General features: G+C 43.8%; 2 protein-coding genes across 3 annotated transcripts in view; both read right to left on the reverse strand.

The window, feature by feature from the left end:
* FBF1 (Fas binding factor 1) overlaps positions 1-6,970 on the reverse strand; it is an 81,582-nt gene extending 74,612 nt beyond the window's left edge. Inside the window, exons 1-2 of the mRNA XM_040437198.1 lie at positions 6,798-6,970; positions 6,691-6,718 (exon numbers count right to left, since the gene is read on the reverse strand). Coding sequence (XP_040293132.1) covers positions 6,691-6,718; positions 6,798-6,800 — 31 coding nt within the window. The 5' untranslated portion in view covers positions 6,801-6,970. The remainder of the gene's footprint in view (positions 1-6,690; positions 6,719-6,797) is intronic.
* Positions 6,971-11,204: 4,234 nt separating this feature from the next.
* Positions 11,205-24,730, reverse strand: part of ACOX1 (acyl-CoA oxidase 1) — a 30,996-nt gene continuing 17,470 nt past the window's right edge. For both annotated transcript variants that reach the window (XM_040438768.1, XM_040438769.1), the window contains exons 7-14: positions 20,426-20,595; positions 19,447-19,609; positions 19,162-19,352; positions 18,893-19,072; positions 17,726-17,831; positions 17,494-17,637; positions 13,883-14,089; positions 11,205-11,712 (exon numbers count right to left, since the gene is read on the reverse strand). In XM_040438768.1, the coding sequence (XP_040294702.1) occupies positions 11,662-11,712; positions 13,883-14,089; positions 17,494-17,637; positions 17,726-17,831; positions 18,893-19,072; positions 19,162-19,352; positions 19,447-19,609; positions 20,426-20,595 (1,212 nt within the window). In that variant the 3' untranslated portion in view covers positions 11,205-11,661. The remainder of the gene's footprint in view (positions 11,713-13,882; positions 14,090-17,493; positions 17,638-17,725; positions 17,832-18,892; positions 19,073-19,161; positions 19,353-19,446; positions 19,610-20,425; positions 20,596-24,730) is intronic.

Raw genomic sequence — 24,730 nt, forward strand, 5'->3', positions numbered from 1 at the left:
AATATCAATTTTATCAATAAAAACTACAGATCATCCCGCCAAAAATGAGCCCCCACACAGCTGAGTAGCCATAACTATAAAAAAGTTATGGGGGTCAGAATATGGGGATGTAAAAAAAACCTTTTTTTTTTCAATGTTTTCATTTTTTTTTTTTTATATTCAAGCATATAAAACCTATACATATGGGGTATCGTTGTAATTGTACTGACCCAGACAATGAAGGGCACAAATCAGTTATTTTTGCAAAGGTAACGCTGTAGGGACAAAACACGTAAAATTGTGGAGGAACTGCGTTTTTTTTCCCAATTCCACCCCATTTGGAATTTTTTTTTCCGCTTTCCACTACATTGTATGCCATATTAAATGGTGGCATTAGAAAGTACAACTTGTCCCGCAAAAAATAAGCCTTTATATGGATATGTGAACAGAAAAATTAAAAAAGTTAAGGCTCCAGGAAGCTAGAGAAGAAAAATGAAAACGCAAAAAATGAAAAATCCTCTGGTATCCTAAAGGTTAATGGGTGACTTTTTTTTTTTAATACATACCGTAGTTTTCCTAAAATCCCAGACAACCCCTTTACAAAGGTTTTCTTATTAACCCCACTGATTTTCTTGTTAACCCCACTGCTGAGGCTCCAACCATTGAGTATGGAATAAATAGGCAACTTCTTGTGCGCCGTGAAATAACGGCGTGAAAGTGGTCACGTGAAACCCCTATAAGGACCACACGTGTTGTAAGACCTACCAAAATACAAAACCCACAGGCAGACATTTTCTAGAGCAGGGGTGCACAACCCTCAGAGGGAGCCAATCCCCAGGGCCAAAAATAAAACTTAAAGGGGTTGTCTGGGTTCAGAGCTGAACCCGGATATACCTCCATTTTCACCCCGGCAGCCCCCCTGACATGAGCAACGTTGCAGTTTATGCTCCGATGCTCTCCTTTGCCCTGCGCTAAAACGCGCAGGGCAACAGCATTTTTTGGAGATCCGGTGACGTACCAGGGCTCTCCATGGGGCTGACAGGAACCCCGGTGACGTCACCGGCACTGATGGGCGGGATTTAGCGCTGCACTAGCCAGTAAAACAGCTAGGGCAGTGCTAAAGCCCGCCCATCAGAGCCGGTGACGTCACCGAACACACTGCTGGGCGGAAAATTCCGCCCAGCATGTGTTATTGAAAACAAAAGAACCCGTGCCCTGCGCGATCTAGCGCAGGGCAAGGGAGCGCATCGGAGCATGAGATTCTCCGATGCTAGCCTCAGGGGTGCTGCCTGGATGAAAATAAGGGTATGTCCGGGTTCAGCTCTGAACCTGGACAACCCCTTTAAAGGGGTATTCCAACTAAAACCTTTATGGCCTATCAATCGTCTGGGTCACACTTCCAGGACTCTCATCTAATGGGAGAATATGAGGCAAATACATGCGAGCATGTCTGTGACCGGGTGCTTGGGGGGGGGGGGGGGCACATAATGGGGCCACGGGTTGTGCATATTATTTTCCATGTCACTGGGGAACAGGGAAGTCTACACAGTGACCTGTGAAACCACAACACCCACCATGTCCTGACAGACACATACTGGGAGTTGTCATTTCACAAGAGCTGGAGAACCGCAATAGATCCTCGTAATATTTGTTAAAGGGAATGTGTCATCGGAAAATGACAACGTTTAAATCGCGATTTCATGTTAAACAATTTTTCACTAAGTTATTTTTCATCAAGAGAATGCCAAGAGTGTGCAAAGCAGTAATCAAAGCAAAAGGTGGCTACTTTGAAGAACCTAGAATATGACATATTTTCAGTTGTTTCACACTTGTTTGTTATGTATATAATTCCACATGTGTTAATTCATAGTTTTGATGCCTTCATAGTCATGAAAATAAAGAAAACTCTTTGAATGAGAAGGTGTGTCCAAACTTTTGGTCTGTACTGTATATTGAAACAAAACCCATAAAATCCCGCAGTTTTCGCACTGGCCATTAAGCCTAATAATAAGCGCCACTTCTTGGTCTGTACAGATCACTTTACTGCAGTCATCTCCTTATCATTACAGGCAGGATTACAATGACAGATAACCTCTGTGTATAGATAACACAGGATCCATCTTTCTCAATAGGTGATCTCACAGCTTATGTACAGTCGTGGCCAAAAGTTTTGAGCATTACATAAATATTGGAAATTGGAAAAGTTGCTGCTTAAGTTTTTATAATAGCAATTTGCATATACTCCAGAATGTTATGAAGAGTGATCAGATGAATTGCATAGTCCTTCTTTGCCATGAAAATTAACTTAATCCCAAAAAAACCTTTCCACTGCATTTCATTGCTGTCATTAAAGGACCTGCTGAGATCATTTCAGTAATAGTCTTGTTAACTCAGGTGAGAATGTTGACGAGCACAAGGCTGGAGATCATTATGTCAGGCTGATTGGGTTAAAATGGCAGACTTGACATGTTAAAAGGAGGGTGATGCTTGAAATCATTGTTAACCATGGTGACCTGCAAAGAAACGCGTGCAGCCATCATTGCGTTGCATAAAAATGGCTTCACAGGCAAGGATATTGTGGCTACTAAGATTGCACCTCAATCAACAATTTATAGGATCACCAAGAACTTCAAGGAAAGAGGTTCAATTCTTGTTAAGAAGGCTTCAGGGCGTCCAAGAAAGTCCAGCAAGCGCCAGGATCGTCTCCTAAAGAGGATTCAGCTGCAGGATCAGAGTGCCACCAGTGCAGAGCTTGCTCAGGAATGGCAGCAGGCAGGTGTGAGCGCATCTGCACGCACAGTGAGGCGAAGACTTTTGGAAGATGGCCTGGTGTCAAGAAGGGCAGCAAAGAAGCCACTTCTCTCCAAGAAAAGGTGAGCGCTACCATCAGTCCTGTGTCATGCCAACAGTAAAGCATCCTGAGACCATTCATGTGTGGGGTTGCTTCTCATCCAAGGGAGTGGGCTCACTCACAATTTTGCCCAAAAACACAGCCATGAATAAAGAATGGTACCAAAACACCCTCCAACAGCAACTTCTTCCAACAATCCAACAACAGTTTGGTGAAGAACAATGCATTTTCCAGCACTATGGAGCACCGTGCCATAAGGCAAAGTGATAACTAAGTGGCTCAGGGACCAAAATGTTGACATTTTGGGTCCATGGCCTGGAAACTCCCATTGAGAACTTGTGGTCAATCCTCAAGAGGCGGGTGGACAAACAAAAACCCACTAATTCTGACAAACTCCAAGAAGTGATTATGAAAGAATGGGTTGTATCAGTCAGGAATTGGCCCAGAAGTTGATTGAGAGCATGCCCAGTCGAATTGCAGAGGTCCTGAAAAAGAAGGGCCAACACTGCAAATACTGACTCTTTGCATAAATGTCATGTAATTGTCGATCAAAGCCTTTGAAACGTATGAAGTGCGTGTAATTATATTTCACTACATCACAGAAACAACTGAAACAAAGATCTAAAAGCAGTTTAGCAGCAAACTTTGCGAAAACTAATATTTGTGTCATTCTCAAAACTTTTGGCCACGACTGTACTCCCTCCGGACCTCTGGGGTCACAGAGCATGCCTGGAAAACTCTCCCATAGAAGTCAATGAGGTCCCATCCTGTCCATGGTTCATGGGGCTGCCGTAAAGCACATCTCTAAATGCTGTTAACAGCTCAGGCAAGATGGCCACCTCCACAATTATGTTCAATAAATAGAATTTAAAAAAAATCTACAATCACAAAATAAAAAAAAGCTAAAAAAGCTACCATGCAAAAAGTTTTTTTATAAACTTGAAATTTTTTTTATTGAATTATCCACATATATATTACATACTTAGCATAAAATCCATATAGCAGCAGACATATACTCAGCTCCAGACCTAGTACAATTAGAAATAGCAATGTATACATATACTAGACTCGGTAGATAACCATACATTAATACCCTAAAATTCACCGCTTATGGTAAAGACTGGTGACAGACCTCTGCAACGTCTAATACATTGTTACTAGCAATAATCATCATGGTTACTGACCCAAATCTGGAGCGTGTCGCTGTGTGCTTCCTCACGGGGCATAATGACCCGGCCATACACTCCCTCCTATATACCCCTCCCAGTCTCCTGATGAGCCAATCGGTAATCGAGTAGCTTGTTCCCGCTTCCCGATATATTCAAAACTCTCGATGACGCGGCCGGCTCCGTCATACATCACGTGATCCATCACGTGATGTAAATTGATACATCACCTGGTGCATCACATGATCGGGATCACCACTGCCAGCACGATACCAACGAACGGACCGCATCGTGCATCATGTGATCCATCACCATCACCTGATGTGTCACATGAGCGGATCCGTCATTACCGGCAAGGTAAAAGAGGGAAATCCTGATACATATATATTTCAAAAACACCTATTGATCTCTTCTTTCCACTCCAATATTACAATATACTCTAAGTGTATACTCCCAGGGAAATAGACTATAATACCCGCATTATAAGAGCATTCATTTAACCCTAAATAACAGGGGTATGTCTCTTCACTGTGTCCCCAATATGATAAAGTGACAAATGCCTATTATATTATAAATAATTTATAGGCATTTGTCACTTTATTATATTGGGGACACAGTGAAGAGACATACCCCTGTTATTAAGGGTTAAATGAATGTTCTTATAATGCGGGTATTATAGTCTATTTCCCTGGGAGTATACACTTAGAGTATATTGTAATATTGGAGTGGAAAGAAGAGATCAATAGGTGTTTTTGAAATATATATAAGTTTATAAAATAACTTTTTGCATGGTAGCTTTTTTAGCTTGATAGGAGTTGCATGTATGAGAATCCATGCGAGATACTCATAGTATCTAATCTTTGGTGTTTTACAATCACAAAATAAAAACAAATTAGAAAAAAAAAAACTGAAAAAAAAAGTATATGCGTCACTATCTGGTTTTAACTGTCGGGAAAAAAAATTCTGTGACATATTCCCTTTAACCCTTTCGCTACGGCGCTGGTAGCACTGTGCAAGCATGACGCCCGCACGCGCGTGCAGCAGGCTTCATGGCCGGCAAGTCTCTGCTGTTTCAAACAGCAGAGACCTGCGGCTAATTACCACAACTGGCCGATCGCAGTAATTAAATGCTTTAGATGCCGTGATCAAGTGAGATCACCGCACCTAAATGCGCAAAAACCCGGAAGCGCGAGCTTAGTACTGAAGCCCCGTGCGGCCAATCGGGACTTCAGTACATGCGCTCAATGCTCGGAGTCTCAATGAAGAGACTCAGAGCATTAATGCTGCAATTCTTATTTTGGCCACCAGATGGCAGGCCAACAAAAGAAATGAGCAAAATGCAAAGAAATTGTCAATTTTAAAATTCCTAAAAGGTCAAAATTAAAAAAACATTATTTATAAGGTCATTTATGAGCCTTAAAAATGTCTAAAAATGTTGAAATCCCCCCCCTTTCTGTATAATAAAAAAAATACCTAAATAACAATAAATATAAACATCCTGGGTATCACCGCGACCGAAAACGCTATTAAAATCGAAAAAAAAAAATTCAATACGGCGAATGGCGGAACGGAAAAAAGGGTAAAAATGGCCGGTTTGCCATTTTTCCATTGCTTCTCTTACCCCCAAAAAATAATGAAACAAAATAAAATTAAATAAAATGTGATCCAAAAGTCACGCACACTCTAAAATGGTATCAATAAAAACTATGAATTGTCCCGCAAAAAATGAGCCCCTAAACAGCTCAGTTTTGCCGTATACGAAACGCCATTGGGAACTCGCAAAACAGTGGAGGGATTGCGTTTTTTTTTCCAATTCCACCACATTTAGAATTTTTTCTCCGCTTCCCACTAGATTGTATGCCATAATTAACGATGGCATTAGAAAGTACAACTTGTCCCGCCAAAAATAAGCCCTCATACGGCTATGTGAACGGAAATATAAAAAAGTTATGACTCACGGAAAATAGGGAAGAAGAATTAAAACGTAAAAACGAAAAAACCTCCGGTAGCCAAAGGATTAAGAGCTCATACACACAAACGTAAGGGCTCAGTGCTGGTATTGCGGACTGCAAATGATGGGTCCGCAATATACGGGCACTGGACGTGTGCACTCCGTATTGACTTGAACGGGTCCGCGATCCTCTAAATACGACAGAAGATAGGACTTCACCTATCTTTTGCAGAGCGCGGATCGGAAGCCCACGGAAGCACTGCGAATCGCTTCTGGGTCCTAAAAGATAGGACATGTTCTATCTTTGGCCGTATGTTGCAGATGCGGACCCATTTGAGTTGATGCAATACGGAGTGAACGCGGCTAGTGCCCGCTATTTGCGGTCCGCAGCACGGCCACTGAGCAGGTACGGCTGTGCACATGAGCCCTAAGGCTCAGAATGGCATTATTAATAAAAAATACGTGACGGCTCAGCCAATCACTGACCCACCTCAGTCAGCGATTGGTTGGTCAGTCGATCACTTCCTGTGTGCCATGAGGGACCAGCCAATAGAGACCTGTGGCAACACGGGACATGTGGGAAGCGGTCAGGTGACCGTTACTACTTCTTCTACCCATTCTCAATCTTTCTATCTGCAATATTAATACCAATGGGCATGCCCTTTAAATTTCAATTTACGATCAGGATGCTGTCAAATAGTGCAAGGGCCCTTTAAGAAGAAGAAGACCCGGGCAGGACTCACCTTTAAATCCAGATTTCTTTTTGGAAGCCTGAAACACAGAGCACAGGTGAGTAAACCACTGGTGACCATGACTAGCGCTCCACAGCCCTGAGATGCGGCTCACTCACCATCCTGCTGCCTCATACACGTCCGGGCCCAGGGGCCATAGTCACCTCAGCAAACCGCGTCTCCCTGTTACCATGGCAGCCGATATTTTACCACCTCCTCCCCTCCCATCATGGCCGTTATCAGAGGGACACTCACATTAACCGCCACTCTACCCATTCCCTGCAATAGAGACGCTTCCGGTCAGCGAGTGCGGCATCATGGGAATTGTAGTTTACTACCAGCGGCGGCCATATTAGAGCTGGGCAGGACCAGAGTACGGCTACTATGTGCAGCTCACAGTTCTGTAGTAAATGCATGGGTGTTTAGGTTAGGTTTAAAAAAAAAAACGGGTAAAAGTGTGGAGCAGTTATCCATAGCAACCAGATAACTGATGCAAGTTATCCATAGCAACCAATCAGCTACCTGCTCTTATTTTTCAGAGACCCTTTTGAAAACGAAAATAGCTATTTAATTGGTTGCTATGGGCAACAGCTTCACTTTTCCCAATTTTGATAATTTGCCAATATCAGGAGAAATGTTATAAAATCACTAGGAGCTGTGTGTAAGCCAGTCTTTAAAAGGTTATTTTTTTTTCTTTGCACAGGACAAACGAGTGTATTACTGAAGCGCACGGCGTCATAGCAAACAATGGCGCCGTGCGCTCCTGCTCTCAGCAGGATGCCAGGCCAGGATACCACGGACCGCTCACGTCAATGTGCATTCGGCCTTAATTGATTAACTTGCTAATTTTTTGCAGCGATGATTTGTTTGTGCCATGTGACCACAGTGTGAGTGAAGAGCCTGCTATTACTCACGCTCCGCGGTCACCCGCACCGCGCTGCACTGGACATGGTGCACGTAAGCACGAACTATGACCTGATGCCAGGTAAGAAGAAGTAAATAGATCTCTGGAGTGTCTGCAGCGCCCCTACAGGAGAGGTATTTTATTTCACTGGTGCTGGGGACTTATGGCTAGGAGGGGGGAGTTGGGGAACTGATGGCAGTGGGGGCAGCTGGTGGCACTGGAGGGGGAACTGGTGGCACTGGGAAAAGCTGATGGCATTGGAGGCTGATGAGTTTTTATAGAAAACGTTAATTTAATTAGTTTTTTCTTATTAGAGTACTCGACTAATTGGTAAATACTCGATTACTAAAATAATCGATAGCTGCAGCCCTGGTGGAGACAGAAAACTTGGACCCTTTGTTATTTTCCTTAAACCATTCCTGAACATTTTTACAGTGTGGATGGAGCATTGGGCTTTATTCACATCTGTTATTTCCATAACTCGGATCCATTATAGAAGTAGACCAATACTGGAAGCATAAGATTTGTTGCAGGACGGCTATGACTGTCATCCATCAGACCCCATTGACTAATGAGCTCTGTCAGGTTTCCATTATTTGCAGAGATAGAATGGCGCAAAAAGACCAACCACAGGTCACCAGGATCAGGAATAAGGTATTTTATTGCAGCAATACAACGCGTTTCAGGGAATCACTCCCCTTCATCAGGTACAAGAGGCTGCGCACACCGTGGAGGTTTCCATTATCGGCAAGGGAATTTTACGGGACAAAACACCACCACGCTGTGTTAGTTTTTGCCATCTGCTAGGGAGGCTCCTTACAGACATGTTCAAGTGTGTGATACACATCAAAGTGAGGCATCTGCATTGGAGACGCCATTAGGGGCTTCCATCACAGATTTCATCAAAAATGTGTATTGTGCCATTTTGTCTGGTAAAATGATGGAAACCTGATGGATCCCATTATACTGTATGGGATGCATCAGGTGCCGTTGGGGTCCATCGCCTGACAGATCCACGTCTGGCTTGTGTTCCGTGTGTCTTTTCCTATGAGCAGAAAAACGGAATGTCCGACAGATGTGAATAAAGCCTAACACCTCCATGAATGCCTGGACCTGAGGCTTCCAGAACATCGCTCTGCCTCCAATATCTTGCCTTTTTCCCATAGCACGTCATGATGCCATCTCTTCCCCTGGTGACGCCCATACACCCAGCTGTCCACATGAGAAAATACGATTCAGCCGACCAGGACTCCTCCTTCGTCCAGTTCTGATGCTCGTGTGTCCAAGATAGGTGCTATTGGCAGTGCGCAGGGGGTTGGCGTGGGCACTATGGTCAGTCTCCAGTGTAGCCCATACACAGCAAGCTGCAATGCTCAGTGTGTTCTGCCATCTTTTTATCGCAGCCACATTTACTCTTTGCAATTTGTGCCACAATTGCTGTTCTGTTGGATCAAACCAGATGGGTTATCCTTCAGTGACTCTTGGGTGCCCCTGACCCTGTTGCCAGTTGACTGCATGCCCTTTCTTTGACCACCATAAATACCCCACAAGTCTACTCATCTGGCTGTCACCATTCGACCCTTGCTAAAGAGGTATTCCCATCTGGCACATTTTGTCTGATAGGCGTATGTCCCAGAGGTGGGACTGGCCCTTATCTCCAGAATGGAGCCCTGTCACTTCTGTCCGGGATGGCTTTCTCCATTTGCTTCAAAAGTGCTTCCAAAAAATAGCTGGGTCACAACGGGAACCTAGATAGGAATACCCCTTTAAGAGCCTTAGGCCTCTTTCACACTACCATATGGCTATTTCAGTGTTTTGCAGTCTGTTTTTCACTGATCTGTTGTTCCGTTTTTTGTTTCAGTTTCATATTTCCGTATGGCATATACAGTAATTACATAGAAAAAAATTGAGCTGGGCATAACATTTTCAATAGATGGTCCCCCAAAAAACAAAACGGATACAGAAGACATACGGGTGCATTTCCGTATGTGTTCCTTTTTTTTGCGGACCTATTGACTTGAATGGAGCCATGGAACGTGATTTGCGGGCAATAATAGGACATGTTCTATCTTTCAACGGAACGGAAAAACGGAAATGGAATGCATACGGAGTACATTTTTTTTTTTTGTGGAACCATTGAAATGAATGGTTCCGTATACGGAACGCAAAAAACTGCCCGCAAAACGGGCAAAAAAACGGTAGGGTGAAAGAGGCCTTACACAAAGTCAAGAAGTGACTCTACACTTGCTGCCTTATATACCCAATCCCTTGTCACGATCATTTTTATAATTATTCGGCCAAAAAAAACTTTTCAGATATATTTTTTCATACAAATAGTTCATTCTTAGACCAGATTTTATGCATACACTGCACATAAAACTGATGAAATATTACCAGATTCAGGGACCACCAGGAAATATTGCCGTTCCGATCGGATATTCTCCAGCGATCAGTACCTTTGACTTCAAAAAGGTCTGTCTTCTTGGAACTATTAATGTCCGACAGAATTTTTGAATAAAGTCTGGTTCCATTACATTTTTGGCCCGCAGAGCTATGGCTATGCACTGGGTGGCCGGAAGCTCTCCCTCTAACTCCAGGCAACACAATATAGGCATTTTCTGTAGAAGAACAGAAGTTGTCCTAATTTTTTTTTCAATAATCTGGATGATTGGAGTACCTTTCCCCTTTCACCCTGTGTAAGGCCTCAGGACCTCGTTATCTGCTTACCCCGTGTAATAAGAAAATATGATCGGCCCAGGGAACACGGTCCATGTATCAGCCACATCTCCCAGGCCGACCACGGCACCCCTGGCCCAAACTGACTGTATCCTAGGAACGTATGATGGGCTACTGTGCTGTACGCATCAGCATGAGTGATCAGATATGAACTGGCCATCATACATTACTGATCGAGTCAGGGGAGCCACAGTCGGTCCAGGAAACTTGGCCGACACACGGGGCATGATCCCAAGACCAGCACGACTATAGAGCTCTCTTCCAGGAGGTGGTGATGGTGGACACACTAGAAGGGTTCAAGAGGGGCTCGGGTGTATTTCTAGGGTATAGCAGTTTTGTTTTTGTTTTTTTGTCTGTTAGTGATCAAAAATGTGCAGAATTTAAGAGACATGTGTCTTAATAAACTTGATGCAGTCCTCTCCACTTTGACTCGCATGAAATGCGCCAGCCACAATAAACGTTGGCCAAGGTCTTTGGACGTTTTGCCTTTTTATGGCTCGTCACCAAATATAAAAGACACCATGATGGGGTTTTCGGGATGGCCAACCTGAGGCTCTCCAGCTGTTGCAAAACTACAACTCCCAGCATGCCCAGACTGCCTACTACAGCAGGGCATGGTGGGAGTTGTAGTTTTACAACAGCTGGTTGGCCATGCCTGGTATATGGGAAGGATAATGGCTTTCTAAAGAGGTGTGTGCCCGCACTGCCAGTATGCCAGATCTTTCCTTGCTCCAAGCCCCATTTCAGAAAGATACATCTCTAGAAAGCTACAGTATGTATGGCAGCATTTTGGAGACTGTATATTTGAGGACAGATTCTCTTAAAACAGTCAAATCACTCTGCCAGGGATTTATTAAAATAAAAACAGACAAATAAGAAATTAATATACATTGTGAAGTACGTACATTATTGTGTTACAGTGTCTAGTACATCACTGGTTTACTGGCAATCATCTTCTCTTATCCCTGCCGCTTATTAAATGGACAATACAGGGCAAGATTACGGTAATTACTAGCCAAAACAGTCAGCATGTTCTAGAAAGATCGGAAAAATTTATTCAAGAATAAAAACCGCCATAAAATATAATAAACGCCTCATTGATAGAAGACTTTGTTAACTCCAAGCTGGCATCCTGGAAGGAGGGGGAAGAAGGTGTCATCAAGATGTACGCACGTCGTAGTGATTTAAGGACGGGGGCGTTCAGCACATGAGTAGTCCAAGGGGAAATTTACTGAAAATCTGTACTGTTCCATAGACTTGCTCCTCCTAACAATTCTGAGGTAATCAACTAAAAAAAAATAAGAATCGAGCTGGTCCTGCTTCTATTCACCGTAAGGAGATGATCACAGCTTGGACTGAAGAGGTTTCAGATATTTGTGAAAAGATTCATGAACCTTTGAGGGGTAAAAAAAATAAAAAAAAAAAAAAAAATGCATTAGTTCTATTTAAAGCATAGGAACCTGTAATGTTGCTAATGTAACAAGCCCCCTGGGGCGGATAAGCAGCTGTACAGCATTAAACCACTAGGTGGAGCTCCATTATACAGCTAGTGTTAGAATTTATGGGAATGTGTAGTGAGCTCCCCCTAGTGGTGGCTACACACAACCAAAATGTTATCAGTTTATTCTGTATAAGTAGTAGTAGTAGTAGTAAATCAGAGCGGCTGGGCATGTATTTTCTTTTGAAGACCTTTCGCTAGTCACCTGACTGGCTTTTTCCTGGCTTAGAATTACTTTTACAAGGAATCTCTGGTATTAAAAAGGGAATCCGTCTGCAGACATGTACCTATGAAACTGGCTGGCCTGAAGGTATATGTGCTGTTCCCATGTCCATATGTACCTGCATTACTGAGAAAAATGACGTTTTAATATATGCAAATGAGCCTCTAGGAGCAATGGGGGCGTTGCCGTTACTCCTAGTGGCTCAGCTTTCTCTGCACTTTGATTTTAGGAGAAGTCAGCGTGATGATGCCCTATGAACAATCAAAATGCGGAGGAAGCCGGAAGCTGCAGAGAGCAGAGCCTCTAGGTGTAATGGCAACGCCCCCGATGCTCCTAGAGGCTCATTTGCATATAAAACTTCATTTTTTTTTCAGCAGTGCAGGCACATATGAACATGGCAGGTGAAGGCATCTGTGTTGGTGCCAAGTGCACATGTCACAGGTCAGCCAGTTTCATACTGGTGAATTGTGCTTCAGTCAGCATAATCTATTTACCATATTTAAACACAAAGTCAAGGACCTTATGTAGGCAAGATGTTGATTGCATTTGCATGAATTAAGCTATTAGGTTACACTACCTGGGGCAAGGTGTTAAAAACAGCATTGTAAGTGGCAGACAATAGAGTTTGTATCCAGAATTTGGTGACTGAAGCATGAGGCACCAGTATTAAAGGGAACTTGTCACCGGGATTTTGGGTATAGAGCTGAGGACATGGGTTGCTAGATGGCCTCTAGCACGTCCGCAATATCCAGTCTATAGCTCTGTGTGCTTTTATTGTGTAAAAAAAACGATTTGATACATATGCAAATTAACTTGAGATGAGTCAGAGCTTGAAAATATGACTCTTCTCTGGTCAGACAAGTAAGATATGACTCTTTTATGTTAATTTGCATATGTATCAAATCGGTTTTTTACACAATAAAAGCACACAGAGCTATGGGGACTGGGTATTGCGGATGTGCTAGCGGCCATCTAGCAACCCATGTCCTCAGCTCTATACCCAAAATCCCGGTGACAGGTTCCCTTTAAATGCTGGAAATTCCTAATAAAAAAAAGTAATTTTAAGTGAGAGCCATTTAGATGGCTCTTACAGATTTATCATCACCTAGAACAGGAATGCCCAACCTGCGGCCCTCCAGCATGCCCAGACAGCCCACAGCTAGCAGCCGGGCATGATGGGAGTTGTAGTTTTGCAACAGCTGGAGGGCCGCAGGTTGAGCATGCCTGACATTTCAGTCTATGGCCGTTTAAAGGGACATACAGTAATTGTAGCTGTTTAAAGGGGTTCTGCAGTTTGTTTAAACTGCAGATCTATCCTCTGGATAGATCAGCATCTGATCGGTGGGGGTCCGGCACCCAGGACCCCCGCCGATCAGCTGTTTGAGAAGGCAGCGGCGCTCCAGCAGCGCCGTGGCCTTCTCTTTGTTTACCGCAGGCCCAGTGACGTCACGACTAGTATCAACTGACCTGAGTGGGGCTAAGCTCCATTCAAGTGAACAGAGCTTAGCCGCGCCCAGGCCAGTTGATACTAGTCGTGACGTCACTGGGCCTGGGCTCCTTGAGCGCCGCTGCCTTCTCAAACAGCTGATCGGCAGGGGTCTCTAATGTCAGACCCCCGCCGATCAGATACTGATGATCTATCCAGAGGATAGATCATCAGTTTAAACAAACTGCAGAACCCCTTTAACCGCTTCGCCATCTTCTACTCAATTCTAGACCTCCAAGACATTATCTGCAACTATAACAGCATCACAGTTATTACCCTTATCCCTTTAATTAACCTAGGCTACCTTTACCCTGGAAATTATACACCAGCTTTACAGGTTAGTGGAAAATCTCTTACCTGGGTCTTATTCAGGGGCGATTTCTTTGCCCATTCAAACATATTTTCATACACGTTTCCATCATATCTCCCGAGTATAGAGCCCAGATGAGTGTCTGAATGATCAAATGCATCCACCAGAACTACTGCATTAGGCCTAATTACCCCTAACAAATCCTTAATCCGCTGCTGTATCTGCTCCAACTGGGAAGTTGTCAGGAGGCCAGCCTGCAAGGAGAAAAAGACTATTAAATCCTCATCCCAGATTTCCCGGGGTCTGTCCACCACCAAGCGCTAATCCCCGCCTCTCCCATAGAAGTCAATGGGAGCGCACCGCGCATGCTCCCATTCATTTCTATGAGGCTGACGGAAATAGCCAAGCCAGGGCTCGGCTATTTTCAGCGGCCCCATAGAAATGAAATGAATGGAGGGCGGCTGTGCGTGTGCCCTCCTTCACTTTCGGGGCTCCGTTCTCGATATAGGTGAGGGTCCCAGCGGTGGGACCCACACCTATCAGACAATGGGGGCATATCCTAGCGATATGCCCCCATTATCTGAGATTGGAAAACCCCTTTAAGGACACAGAACCCTTTAACCTGCCAAGAGCCACAACTGGAGGGGTTAAAGCATACCAGAGCTTATTTTTTCTAGACAAGCTGGATTTTTTAACTGCACCATTTAAATTGACCATATATTGTATGGTTTCCTTTAAAGCATTCATCACACAAGAAAAATAATTTTATATTTTAGTAGTCTAGACACAGTGATATCCGAAACCATTTTTCTTTGTTTATTTTTATGTGTAAAATTAGGAAACGGGTGATATGAATTTAATATCTGTTCTCTTTTTTTTTTACACTATAATTTTTAGCCCCCCTAGAGGACCTGTACATGTAAACTTCTGATCCCTTGTGACATTGCAATAGTATTCTCTTGCATTCAGTCTATGGGATTTCTTTTACAGAATGCCTGTCAGGCAGTGCCTCGGGCATTGCTCTGCAGGCAGCTCACATAGATGTGGTTCACCTGATTAAAAAACAGTTTCATCTCAGTTCACGAGTTATGTTATGTTTTCTTAATATGCAAATTAGGCTCATGAGGGCATCATCATTGCCCCAGACGCCACTCATATCTGTGGCTGCTTTGCCATTCCCTGGCCCTGTGAATCAGAGGGAAGGGCTGGCCACAGAAAGGAGCAGTGCTTGGGTGCAACAAGAGCAATGGCGACTCCCACATTGTGCCAAATACCTAATTAGCATATTAAGAAAAAGTATCATAACGCCAGGTGTCTATGCAAACTGTTTGATAGGGAGGCTGCTGGTGACAGATTCCCTTTAAATGACCAGGATCAGCGTCATCTCCAAACCTAGTCATTGAGGGATCTGCTATATTTTACAGCCGGCACCTGCAGTGTATATAATGAGCTCAACTCACAAGCCTGCTCCATACATACCCTTAATGCAAATGACGGACCTGTATGAGATTGTGCAATAAGGGGTTAAAGGCTATGTACAGTTCTGCAGACTTATTCCAAAACAGATTTTAAAAAAAAATAATTAAGCAGCTTTTACCTATACCCTCAAATTTTAAAATATTCTACAGGATGTGCCATAAAATTCTGAAAGATATGGATCCCATCTCAATTTCCAGACGGGTCCTGGCATCAGACATTTATGGCATTTCCTATGGATGCCATTAGAGATGAGCGAATTTCATATTTTGAAATTCGTTCACGCTTCGTTTGGTGGTAAAAGCAGAATTGCGCTATGGATTCCGTTACCATGGACCATAACGTGATTCTATAACGGAATGCCTTTAGAGGCCTTCCGTTATTCATTCCATCATAATAGAAGTCTATGGCCTGCATAACGGATCCATCCCGGACTCCCCTGCATAATGGAAACGGGACGGATCCCTTTTGCAGCCCATAGACTTCTATTATGACAGAATGCCTCTAAAGGCATTCCGTTATGGTCCATGGTAACGGAATCCATAACGCAATTCTGCTTTTACCACCAAACAAAGCGTGAACGAATTTCAAAATATGAAATTCGCTCATCTCTAGATGCCATCTGAAGTGGGAGTACCTCTTTAACCAGACATGTACCAGCTAAGGCTCCATTCAGACATCCATAGTGCATTGCGGATCCGCAGTACACCCGCCCGGCACCCCCATAGAAATGCCTATTCTTGTCCGCAGTTGCGGACAAGAATAGGACATGTTCTATGTTTTTTCCGGAGCCGCGGACCGGAAGATGGGGGGCGTGCTCAGGAAATGCGGAGAGCACTTAGTGTGCTCTCCGCATCCATTCCGTCCCCATAGAGAATGAATGGGTCCGCACAATTGCGGAACGGATGTGGACCACACTTGCAGACGTCTGAATGGAGTCTAAGCAGAGGGCTGTGTGGCCAGTTCATTTCATCCCAATATTTTAATTTAAAGGAGTTGTTAGCTTTATTTTTAGATTCCTCAGACTGAGCATTCAGCTGTAATCTGCAGGGGAACCCGACAGCAAGGGTTCGATTGTTCTGCAGCATTGCCACAGAACGGCATGGAAATCAATGGGCTCTCTCTGTGCAGAAAGACGCTCTATGTAGACAAACTCTGTTCTGGATAATAGACTGAAGTCCCAAGAGGGACTTTTATTCCTAATTAGGGTGTTTGAAATTGGGCTTTGAAAAAAAATAAACACAACCCTTTAAGTGACTAGTGCACACCGAGTGGACTGGAGGTTCTCCCAAGCTCAATATAGATCCTTTTCTATATTTACGAGCAGTCTGCAATACTGGGCCAATCATTAAACTTTCTAACTATCTGGATTTCAGTGTGCAGTCATTTTGAGCTGATTCAACATAGGATGAGTGATATACAGTGAATGGCTTAAAGGGGTTGTCTAATCTCAGACAATGGGGGCATATCGCTAGGATATGCCCCCATTGTTTGATAGGTGGCTGTCCAACATCTAGACTGAGAATGGAGCACTGAAAGTGGTGGAGGGCGCACTGCGCATACGCAGCCGCCCTGCATTAATTTTCTATGGGGCTGCCGAAAATAGCCGAGTACTAGCTAGAAGTAAATGGGAGCGGTGGCCGGACCGGAGTCCTCCAGCCACCACTTTGCGGAGCTCCTTCCAGATACAGGTGCGGGTCCCATTGTCTCAGATAAGAAAACCCCTTCAAAAGGGGTTTTCTGGGAGTTTTATACTAATGACCTATCCTCTGGATAGGTCATGAGTATCTGATCGCTAGGAATCTGGCACCACCGCCAATCAGCCGTTTGAGAAGGCAGTAGCGCCGTGGCCTTCTCTTGGCAAGCCAAGCACAGCGCAATCCATTGTATAAGACTGTACTTGGTATCGCAGCTCAGCCCCATTCACTTCTATGGGTCTGAGCTGCGCCTAGGCTATGTGACGATAAAAGGTGATGTCACCTGGCCTAGGAAAAGCTGGAGAAGGCCACAGTGCAACTGCGAGCCCTACTGCCTTCTCAAACAGCTGATCGGCAGAGTTCCCAAGTGTTGGACCTTGACCAATCAGTATAAAATTTGGAAAACCCCTTTAAAAAAAAAAAGTGTCCTTATGTGTGAGCCTCATATAATCCACATTTCTGCCCACCTCCGCCACCCCACATACCTGCAGAAAGTCTCCAGTATTTTTGCCGATTCCATGCAGAGCATAGAGGAGACAGAGTGAACTCAAGATCCGGTGAGCAGCCAAATCCTGGACCTCGGACAGCTTGTCCACAAAAAGTTTGACTACTACATAATGACAGTGTGCCTGGACAGACAAAAAAATATATAATTTTATAGCAAAACCTCCAAATGCTGGTTTACAAGGTGGAGTACAAAGAGGGTTCTGGTCTTACATCAGAAGCCCGGACCAGATCCACAGAGTTTTTGTTCCAAGCATCTTCTTTACGCTTTCCACGTTTTAGATCAGTCTGGACATTTCTGGACGCAGCCACAACTAGCCTAGAATAATAGAGGCAAGGAAAATGACGGAGGGTTCATAATCTATAAAACTGCAACAAGAGAAATCAATCCTATAGCAAGCATAGCACTGCTTATCATCCCCAACCATGAAATGTAACCTATAGACCGATTACAGGAACCCCCAGCGATCGCCTGAAATCTAAAGTGGAATCCAGCAGCAAAGTGTTCCATTCTCCAGACACGATGGATAATATGGTGCCTTTTTAAATTGAAGTGGAATGTAGTGGGGGGGGGAGCCAAGAACTTATATGTAGCTGGCAAATCCCCTGCTGCTCCAGTGGTTTCTGACTGTTTACTTACCTGCAGCAACTAACAGAAGATGTAAATGCTGCAGTCAATGGCCTCAGTGGTGTTGCCTGCATGTACGGCATGGGAACAGTGAGGTCAGTGAATGGCTGCAGCGGTCACATGCACAGCACATCACTGCCAGACAAGTCAACAAAGACTGGCGGGACCACAGCGCAGCTGGGGGATTTACCAGGGAAGCGTTTTTTTTTTTTTTTTATTTCTACCATCTTGGACAACCCCTTTAATGGGTTGACCAGCTCATGCCAGGTCCTCCAGAGTGAGAGAACATACTCTTTGTTGCCAAGTTTGACTGAATGACTCCTTTCTATATTCAAGAATGCTCTATAGGGCGTTTCAAAATTAGGCGGTACAGCCCAATGAAAGGGGTTGGCTGGTTTCCTACATGGATAACCTATCCTCAGCTGTTTGCGAGTGTTGCGTTCTCTTCACCGCTTACCTGCCAGCAGTGAGCAGGTGTAATTGCAGGTCCTCCGTCCCATTCACTTCAATGGGAAGGAGCGGTTACACTCAGTCTGCGATGTCGATGGTGAGCAGGTAAACAGTGAAGAGAATGCAGGGCTTGCATGAGAGCCGCTTTCTCTTCAAACAGTTGATCAGCAGGGGTGGCGGGAATCGGACCCCCACCAAGGATAAGCCAACCCCTTTAATAGGCCCCCCAAGCATCATACAGCTGCCTCTGCAAGTCAATAAGTGCACTGACCTTAACCCTTTGCCATCCCCATTTTACTTACCAAGCAGCCCGTTGTTTATAGGCTTCTTCCAGACTTCTCAGGTCATTGATGTCTTTCACCACAGACCGCCCAGCCAGGGGCTGAGCCTGCACACGCTGCAAGGACACATCATTAAGGTAGGAGACCATTCCCTCAAGATGTTCTCCAGACAAGGCTGCAGTGTAGCTTTTGAACAGGAACCTGCATAGGAACAAGGTGGGCTGTAGATATGGCCCTTTACATAAGAATGGCATTTTTTAATTGCATTATGATCCCCAGCCATCACTGACCTGGCTGTCTGCAGCATCATCACGGTGTTCTCCCCCTCATAGGTACATGCTGGAGAAAAGGTCACATAGATGTCAGGGATGCCACTGCTGCGAGAGTATCCATGCCCTCCACATGCCATCCTGCACTCTTCTATGCCACTTGCTGCAACCCACGTAGTAAAGGCTTTCAACCCGGCAGCTAGGGCATGAAGCTGAAAAAAAAAATAAAAAAATATATAGATTTGAAAAGTTAGAAGAGATGGAGGGTCTATATACAGTGTATAAGGGTCAGCAGCCATTATTCACCTCTGGAAGCTCATTCAGGTTCCCCGTCTGGATGTCCCCTGATATTCTGTGGTAAATCTGGCTCACGTAAGCGCCTGCAAAGCTGAACGCATAGGATGTGGCTAAAAGGGGGAACAACTTATATTGCTGGGTCTGGAAGTCCAGGATCTGTGGCTCAGGCTCCCTGCAGAGAACAGAGTAGGTTGTATACAAGGTCAGTCATCGGGAAATGTACTCCTATAGTCTAGTACAAAAAGTAATACATCCTAGATGGAGGATACAATGCAACCCTTAAAAGAAGGCTGGGCGATCACATTCATTTGATGAATTTGCCCTTTCAGAGCCTTTTTTATTATTGATGAACAGAATATTTTGTGTTCAGAGCGCTGCATTTGCGCAGGCTGTTTATAAAGCGGTTATGGCGGCACGGTGGGTTAGCGAACCGCTTCCTGTGGATGTTCAGATCTGAGGTGAGACAAGGCACTGAGCAGGAGAAGGATTCCGCCTGAGACCAGAACAGCTATGCGCAAGCAAGCCCCGAAGTCCCTGCACTTGCAGCAGCCGCTAGGAGCGAACAGTGGCACTGCTGCGGGTGCTAGAGCTGTAAAGCATCGGAGGCAGGCACTGTGGCCTGTCAGGTATCCAGAGCGCTACTGACCAGACACCCTGCCGAGCGGAGGCACCATTCGGAGCACGAGAGCCGAGGTCTGATGAAGGTTATAGGGGGCAACATGAGACTGGGGTCTGATGAAAGTCTGGGAAAGTTAGGTGACCGCTGGTAAAAGCCATTTTGGTGGTCATCCAGCTATCCCAGGTAGAGATTGTTGATCTTGTATTCACAGGGGATTAAAGTCTGATGACATTTTTCTCTTTTCTTATTTTCCTCCTCTAAAGTCTAGATGCATCTTCTAGAGATGCAAAGACGATAGATGTGAATGACAATATCGGTATAGTAAACAACCTTGTTATATCTGAGCTATAAACAGTAAAAAAAACTTACCCAGGTCTGATCTCAGACTGATGTCGTACAGCACTGTAGCGGATAGCAATAGTACAAGCCTTGGACAGGCTGCGAGCCGAGTCCCCAACGATCACAGAGCGGATAAATACCATGGTACCATAGGTCAGCTTATCACTAAGTGGTTTCACGTATGTGCCATCTGGTTCCACCTAAAAGGAGATCAATATGAAGCGATATTTATATTTAAAAATAAAATATTTAAGTTATAACTTTTTTTTAGCATATTTCCAGTTTTTTTTTTTAATTCTGGACAAGCCCTTTAACCTCTTAAGGACACATGACGTACCGGTACGTCATGATGTCCTGGTACTTAAGGACACATGACGTACCGGTACGTCATGTGTTGTTCCGATCACTGCCGCCCGGCCGGCAGTGATCGGAACCCGGTGCCTGCTCAAATCATCGAGCAGGCACCTAGGCTAAATGCGCGGGGGGGTCCCGTGACCCCCCCCATGTCGGCGATCGCGGCAAACCGCAGGTCAATTCAGACCTGCGGTTTGCTGCGATTTCTGCAGTTTCTGGTCCCCGCGGTCCCTGCATGATGTTTTATTATCCCCCCCTGCACCCCCGAATGATTTTATGGTGGCGGAAGGTGCAGGGGGAGGGTTGCGGGCGGTGTGGGAGGCGGGCGGTGCGGCAGGCGGGATCGCGATCCCCCGCCCGCCTCCCCTTGTATAATCGTTGGTTTCTAGTGGGTATACCAGGGTGCCAGCACATTGCTGGCACCCTGGTATAAACGGCTGACATCTGCGATGCGATGTCAGCTGTTTAACCCTTTCCATACAGCGGTCCGTACGGACCGCTGTATGGAAAAAGTTAACAGCGCAGGGAGCTCCCTCCCTCTCCCATCGGGGGGCTGCTGTGCCTTTGCAGCCCCCCGATGGGGAGGGAGAGAGCCCCCAGACAGCCCCCCGACAGATTCCCTCCTTACCCTTCCCCGTCTGCGCAGTTCTGACCTGTACTGAGCAGACGGGAAGGTTCCCATGGCAACAGGATGCCTCTCAGGCGTCCTGCTGTCCATGGTGCTGAACAGATCTATGCTAAAAAGCATAGATCTGTTCAGACAAGTGTAAAATACAGTACAGTGCAATACATGTTGTTCTGTACTGTATTATACAGACATCAGACCCACTGGATCTTCAAGAACCAAGTGGGTCTGGGTCAAAAAAAAAAAAAAGTTAAAAAAAAGTTAAAAAAGGAAAAAAAAAAAAAAAAAATCAAAAAAACACATTTATCACTGATTAAAAATGAAAAAAATAAAATTCCCTACACATGTTTGGTATCGCCGCGTCCGTAACGACCTGATCTAAAAAACGGTTATGTTACTTTACCCGAACGGTGAACGCCATAAAAATAAAAAACTATGATGAAATTGAAAATTTTGCCCACCTTACTTCCCAAAAAAGGTAATAAAAGTGATCAAAAAAGTCGCATGTACGCCAAAATAGTACCAATCAAACAGTCATCTCCTCCCGCAAAAATCATACCCTACCCAAGATAAATCGCCCAAAAACTAAAAAAAAACTATGGCTCTTAGACTATGGAAACACTAAAACATGATTTTTTTTGTTTCAAAAATGAAATCATTGTGTAAAACTTACATAAATAAAAAAAAAAGTATACATATTAGGTATCGCCGCGTCCGTATCGACCGGCTCTATAAAAATATCACATGATCTAACCCCTCAGATGACCACCGTAAAAAAATAAAAATAAAAACGATGTAAAAAAAAAAGCCATTTTTTGTCATCTTACGTCACAAAAAGTGTAATAGCAAGCAATCAAAAAGTCATATGCACCCCAAAATAGATGCCAATCAAACCGTCATCTCATCCCGCAAAAAATGAGACCCTACTTAAGATAATCGCCCAAAAACTGAAAAAACTATGGCTCTTAGACTATGGAAACACTAAAACATGATTTTTTTTGTTTTAAAAATGAAATCATTGTGTAAAACTTACCTAATATGTATACAATTTTTTTTATTTATGTATCGCCGCGTCTGTGACAACCTGCTCTATAAAATTACCACATGATCTAACCTGTCAGATGAATGTTGTAAATAACAAAAAATAAAAACGTGCCAAAAAATCTATTTCTTGTTACCTTGCCGCACAAAAAGTGTAATATAGAGCAACCAAAAATCATATGTACCCTAAACTAGTACCAACAAAACTGCCAACCTATCCCGTAGTTTCTAAAATGGGGTCACTTTTTTGGAGTTTCTACTCTAGGGGTGCATCAGGGGGGATTCAAATGGGACATGGTGTCAAAAAAAAAAAACAGTCCAGCAAAATCTGCCTTCCAAAAACTGTATGGCGTTCCTTTCCTTCTGCGCCCTGCCGTGTGCCCGTACAGCTGTTTACGACCACATATGGGGTGTTTCTGTAAACTACAGAATCAGGGCAATAAATAATGAGTTTTGTTTGGCTGGTAACCCTTGCTTTGTAACTGTAAAAAAAATATATTAAAATGGAAAATCTGCCAAAAAAGTGAAATTTTGAAATTGTATCTCTATTTTCCATTAAATCTTGTGCAACACCTAAAGGGTTAACAAAGTTTGTAAAATCAGTTTTGAATACCTTGAGGGGTGTAGTTTCTTAGATGGGATCACTTTTATGGAGTTTCTACTCTAGGGGTGCATCAGGGGGGCTTCAAATGGGACATGGTGCCAAAAAAACCTTCCAGCAAAATCAGCCCTCCAAAAACCAAACGGCGCACCTTTCACTCTACACCCCGCTGTGTGCCAGTACAGTAGTTTACGGCCACATATTGGGTGTTTCTGTAAACAGCAGAGTCAGGGCAATAAAGATACAGTCTTGTTTGGCTGTTAACCCTTGCTTTGTTAGTGGAAAAAATGGGTTAAAATGGAAAATTAGGCAAAAAAATGAAATTCTCAAATTTCATCGCCATTTGCCAATAACTCTTGTGCAACACCTAAAGGGTCAACGATGTATGTAACATCAGTTTTGAATACCTTGAGGGGTGTAGTTTCTTAGATGGGGTCACTTTTAGGGAGTTTCTCCTCTAGGGGTGCATCAGGGGGGCTTCAAATGGGACATGGTGTAAATAAACCAGTCCATAAAAAAATCAGCCTTCCAAAAACCATATGGTGTGCCTTTCACTCTACGCCCCGCTGTGTGGCCGTACAGTAGTTTACGGCCACATATTGGGTGTTTCTGTAAACGGCAGAGTCAGGGCAATAAAGATACAGTCTTGGTTGGCTGTTAACCCTTGATTTGTTAGTGGAAAAAATGGGTTAAAATGAAAAATTAGACAAAAAAATGAAATTCTCAAATTTCCTCCCCATTTGCCAATAACTCTTGTGCAACACCTAAAGGGTTAACAACGTATGCATAATCAGTTTTGAATACCTTGAGGGGTGTAGTTTCTTAGATGGGGTCATTTTTGCGTGGTTTCTATTATGTAAGCCTCGCAAAGTGACTTGAGACCTGAACTGGTCCCTAAAAATTTAGTTTTTGTAAATTTCTGAAAAATTTCAAGATTTGCTTCTAAACTTCTAAGCCTTATAACATCCCCAAAAAATAAAATATCATTCCCAAAACAATTCAAACATGAAGTAGACATATGGGGAATGTAAAGTCATCACAATTTTTGGGGGTATTACTATGTATTACAGAAGTAGAGAAACTGAAACTTTGAAATTTGCAAATTTTTTTAATTTTTTGTTAAAATAGGTATTTTTTGGTGCAAAAAAAATAATTTTTTTGACTTCATTTTACCAGTGTCATGAAGTACAATATGTGACGAAAAAACAATCTCAGAACGGCCTGGATAAGTCAAAGCGTTTTAAAGTTATCAGCACTTAAAGGGACTCGTCAGATTTGCAAAAAATGGCCTGGTCCTAAGGTGTAAAAAGGCTGTGTCCTTAAGGGGTTAACACCTTCCTGATACAGCGATTTTCAGGTTTTTTATTGCTCCCTGCCTTCCCGGAGTCTTAACTTTTTATTTTTACGTTTTTTTCTGGATCAACGTGCAGGATAACAGGCCGAACTGGATGGACAAATGTCTTCTTTCGGCCTTATGTACTATGTTACATAGCCGCATGAGTGCTTGTTTTTTTGCAAAACAAGTTGTACTTTCTATTGCCATCATTTAATATGGCATACATTGTACAGGGAAGCTAGAAAAAATAAAAAATAAATAATGCAATTCCGCCACTTTTTTTGTTTGTTTTTGTTTTTGTTTTTTGGATGGCACTCCCTATGCGGTAAAACTGACTTGTGCTCTTCCCTCTCCAGGTCAATATGATTACGGTGATAC

The sequence above is a fragment of the Bufo bufo genome, chromosome 6 (assembly GCF_905171765.1).
Source record: "Bufo bufo chromosome 6, aBufBuf1.1, whole genome shotgun sequence".
Classification (NCBI taxonomy): Eukaryota; Metazoa; Chordata; class Amphibia; order Anura; family Bufonidae; genus Bufo; species Bufo bufo.